This window comes from Phoenix dactylifera, chromosome 10 (assembly GCF_009389715.1).
Source record: "Phoenix dactylifera cultivar Barhee BC4 chromosome 10, palm_55x_up_171113_PBpolish2nd_filt_p, whole genome shotgun sequence".
Lineage (NCBI taxonomy): Eukaryota > Viridiplantae > Streptophyta > Magnoliopsida > Arecales > Arecaceae > Phoenix > Phoenix dactylifera.
This window is the reverse complement of record NC_052401.1, coordinates 8,796,730-8,801,568: the sequence shown is the minus strand read 5'-3', so window position 1 is coordinate 8,801,568 and position 4,839 is coordinate 8,796,730. Positions and strand designations below refer to the sequence as shown.

The following is a 4,839-nucleotide window of genomic DNA, read 5'->3' as shown; positions in this document are numbered from 1 at the left end:
ATCCACCCCACCTACTAAGACAAATACAGATGTGATGGGTTAGATTTGGATCCTATTAGACCTAGATTTTATTTTAATTTGGTTTAAATCGACAATGAATTGTTTCTAAAATTCGATATAGTTGGTCGGTTACAAGTCTTGCAAACTTGAACCACCGAAGTCTAGGTAACAACCATTGGTTCATGATCAAATCTGACCTATATCTCTTGCTTTGTTATTCGCATCAAATCTAAGGAGGCCATATCCATGTTGGATCCATACTTTCATATATTGCTAGCCTTTCCAATCAACCCAAGGTTTTGATTAGATATTAGCCTCTTTCCCTTGGATTGGTCTTTGTTTCACTACTTGTAACTATTTACTCATTAATTCAATTGGAGCAATTCTTTTACCCAAGGTTTTAGGCCATTCAATTAATGTGTCATTCACATCCACCTACCAACAAATCAACAGAACACATAATGTGAGCAGTACAAGTTCAGTACTGCTCTACTGTTGCAGCATGGAAGCAGGTGGGTGCAGGTGACCTTACCTTGTGCAAGCAAGAACCAAATAGGCACTTTCAGGATAGGTAAGAAATTAGGTGGAATAACTACTTGTGGTGCATAATTTTGTCTTTTTAATCAGATCCTGCCTAGAAAGCCTTGAATCACATAAATCCACCTCTCTTTCTAAGACAAAAAAAAAAAAGTTAAATTAGCAATGCTTTGTATTTTATTATTTTTCATCAATAATTTCTATTCCCTAACTTTAAGGACTAATTCACAAGGGGATAAGCAGTTGAACAATTAGTTGTATCCTAGGATACCCACAAAATGGTATGACTAACATTATATTTTATTTTTTGGATAAAAGAAAAATCCACCCTTCTTTTTAATTGAGCTATAAAACCTAGGTTGGAAGTAGGATGAGAACTTCAGGGAAAGTTTATTGTTATTATCCTTAATAGGCATTCCACTTACGGAATAAAGTGGGATAAGTAGGAATAATATAAAATTTGAATTAAGAATTAGTTTTCTTTTTCACTCCCTTTAGTCAGTAATCATTTAGATTAAAAAAAAAAAAGACAAACATATCCTTGCTTTTTTTTTGGTTGCTAATGAAAGTATGGGAATGTAAAGTAGGGGTTGTGGAATCCGTGAAGCTCTAGAAAACCTTTGCTCGGTTTGGCATTTATCTCGGGGATAAGATAGGATAAATACCTTATCCCACCTATCCTCATTCCAAACTAAGCCTCAATAATGCAAGCAATCAACCCTTCCAAAAATGGCTTGTTCAGCACTTGTTCCTGGAATAGAACAGGATAAATATTCTATTTCACAAATTTGCTTATGGAATAGTAGCTAGATTGGGGATAAACCATTAAAGTCGATAATAATAAATAATCAAATAAAAGAACACTTTAGCATAGGATTCCTTCTGCGCTCGCCCACTACCATTTGCCTCCTTCACACCTTTTCCTTTGGTATTACCATGTTAGTTTTCAAATCTCAGGTAAAACCTAAAACGAGCGTTATTAAGTCATGGAGACTGAGAGCACTTTATTCCAGCCAGAGTTACAAGCTTAACCCCAACGCAAAGGCGTTTTAACCTGGTCCACCTCGTGTGAGTGTATTTTAAAAAGTTGCTCAGAAGAAAACATTATTTATCTATAAAAGCTGCTCACGAGCCACGCACTTATATGAGACGTGGGGGAGTTTCCTTTCTTTCTCTCTTTTTTTTTTTGGCTTTGGGGGGAGTTTCCTTTCTTCGCCGTTGCCAACCCCATATGTCTTTTCTTTTAACACGTCCTTCGCAATATTGTTTCTTCCACTTCTCCCTCTGTCTCTTTCTCACACACACACTAAATTTTAAGGAGAAAAAAATCAAAAAGAATGCGTCCCAATCCCAAAAAAAGAGACTTGGCCAAAAAATATGCAAAACTAATCCATCCAACGGACGTCATGCAATCCATCCATTAGAGATCCGAACAGGAGCTAATGAATTGGAATAAAAATTAAAATAATCATATTTTCTAATGTATTTGTATCGTGTTTTAAACCAAATTCAAAAATAAAATAAAATTTAAATACTAACAAAATTTAAATTAAATTTTAAAAAATTGAAGTATTTTTATTTTGCTCTAGAATTAAAATAAAACTTTGGCTAGAATATTTTTATTTTCCCAACTTTTATCAGCCAAATATACCCTAAAAATCTCCATAATTAAAAGTCAACAAAGGTCTCATTTTCCATCTTATTTAAAATATAATTGGTCCAAGTAAGATAAATTTAGTTGATGAGATAAAAATCAAAAATAGCTAAATTTTAAAAAATCTAGCTGAGACTAAAATAATAAGCCGATCTAATAACTGGACACGGGAACATCTTAAAATATACCTGAGGGAGAATTAGAAGTGAACTATAAAAATTTAAAAAAAAAATACCAGTTGGCCCTGCATCCGTTTCCTTAACGATTCTCTTTCACATCTTACTTGGTAGCATTTCCGAAGCACGCAAGATGTTTCCTGTAACGGCTTCGTCAGATGGTCACCGTAATTACTGTTATTGTGCTTTAAACTCGGAAGAAAACAGTTTTTTGGTAAAAAAACAAAAGAAAACATTTTTAACAGCTGTACAAAAAGGGAAAAAGAACATGAAAACAAATTCAAAAAACAAAATGGACAACAAAAAAGAAAAAACCGCCTCCGGCCTACCCTTCTTCTCTATCTGGTCTAGTTCACCGCGCCAGTGCCGTTCTCCGGCGGTGCTCCGCCGCCTGCGGGGCCACCGATGGCGGCGGCAGCGTCAAGCCACCGGTCCATGGGGGCGCACTCGGCCTTGTGGGCCAGCTTCCAGTGGAGGGCCTGGCACGCCCGAGAGCAGTAATTAACGGCGCCGCAGACCGAGCACCGGCGGAACTCGTGGCGCCGCGTCTCCGGCCGCCCGCAGCCGACGTGGGAGCACATCCTCAGCCCGTCTCCGCCGGCGGCGCCCCTCATAGCGAACCACTCCGCCATGAACCGGTTCGCCGGGTGGGCCTCCGGCGCCGGCACGTTGCACCCGAAATCGCTGAGCAGGGAGCACGCGGCGCCCCCCGACGAGAGCCGGTGGTGGCGGTGGGCCTGCCACGCCGCGTCGGCGGTGGAGGAAAGCACGGCGGCGAGCTCCCGCGCGTTGGCCTGGACCAGGAACCGCCGCCCCTCCGCCACGTTCTGGCGCACGCCGTAGCCGTCCTGGAGGCAGTGGCCGAGCTCGCGGAGGGCGTCGACGTGGCCGAGCGTCGCCGCGCGGGCGCATAGGGCCACGCCGGCGCGGAGGTCCTTGTTGTTCTTCGACCCCCCGCTGCCGTTGAACTGGATGACCGCCAAAGAGTACAGCGCCGCCGTGTGCGCCCCGATCGCCGCCCGCGCCATCAGCGACGCCCCGCTCCCTCTGTTCTCCAGGCAGTAGAACTGGATCTGCGAACCCAAATCAAAATAAACGTTTTAGCTTCAAACCCTCCTAAAAATCGCTCCTTCTTTCTCAATAAAAACCGCAGCGAAGGGGCCAAACCATGCCGAGGATGTAACAAGCTTCGAGATTTCCGGCATCGGCGCACTGCTTCAAGAATTTGTGCACCGACTCCGACCAGTTCTTCGCCCTAACGGCAAGCGCCTTCGCCGAGACCCTCGACAGCACCAGGGGATTCATCCCCAATTTTTGCAGCCTCTTGCATCTATAAACCAAAAAACCGTCAGTTTCTTGCCATAAAATGCACAAAATGGTGAAAAAAATCAACAAAAAAAATCTTTTTTTTTCTAGGGTTAGGAGCACATACGTGATGAGGATGCCGAAGAGATCAGAGGGGGAAGAGGCGGAGTGGCCCAGCTTGCAGAGGATAGAGACCACGAGATCATCAGGAAGGTTGTCGAAAAAGCCCTCCACCATCATTCCCCCAGCTTCTGCACCCTCCTCCTCCGCCGACGCCGCGCGCGGCCTCTTCCGGCGGCCCGACTCCTCTCCTCCCCTGTTCCTCTTCATCCCGACACTACCAGCCCCCTCCTCCGCCTCCTTCGACCCGGATTCGGAATATGGACAGGGGTAGCAGAGGCCGCGTCTCGTTCGCATAGCTAAGATTCTTCTACGGAGGTGAAAGCCTCTCTCTCTCTCTCTCTCTCTCTCTCTCTCTGAGAGGATCTCAGGGCACGCCCCTGAGGGAGCAAAGGGACGAGGCTCCTGGCTCTATATATATTGTCCTAACGGAGAACACTAGATGGCCATTTGATGGACCATTTTGCCCTCCGAGGCTTGCGGTATTTACGATGTAACGCACGGTCAAAGTCCGTTGACCGGTCGCCTTGGTTGCTTCCACCTTGAGCACGCTTACAGCGAAAGGCTCCAAGCCCCCCTACCCTGATACTTATACCCTAGGTTTTATGTCTCTACTTTATGTCATCTTACCCATAGTAACCATTTTTCAAAGATTTTACTGAAAAATATACAGGAGAATCTAGTTTAGATGTGCTATTTTTTTCATAAACATTATAACGAAGGACAATTCAATTGCACCAGATAGCGCAAACCAAGTCAGTGCAATCGATTTGTCTGATTTTCTCTTCAGTTATTTATGTTGTAAATTCACAAATAAATAAACCAGAGTGATAAATAGAGTTGGCACTCATGGAACACTTAGTTTCTTATAAATGTTTACAGATAAATAAATAACAATGATGGGTAAGCTTGATAGTTGTCTAATCTATTTATTTTTTTTTCTCGAGATATATGCATTATCTGTGCATAAATAAATTATGAAGAGTGATCAATGAAGCTAATAGGTCTCCAAAATTTGCATTCTTGTGTTTGTTCATAGATAAATAA

The 4,839-nt window shown here is 43.1% G+C and overlaps 1 protein-coding gene across 1 annotated transcript; it reads right to left on the bottom strand.

The window, feature by feature from the left end:
- Positions 1-2,517: 2,517 nt before the first annotated feature.
- On the bottom strand, positions 2,518-4,164 carry LOC103715856 (F-box protein At1g67340-like). The gene is made up of 3 exons (XM_017844878.3): positions 3,800-4,164; positions 3,535-3,697; positions 2,518-3,440 (listed from the first exon to the last, which is right to left on the bottom strand). Exons 1-3 carry the CDS (start codon positions 4,087-4,089, stop codon positions 2,715-2,717), a joined length of 1,179 nt encoding a protein of 392 aa, XP_017700367.1. The 5' UTR covers positions 4,090-4,164; the 3' UTR covers positions 2,518-2,714.
- Positions 4,165-4,839: the final 675 nt, after the last annotated feature.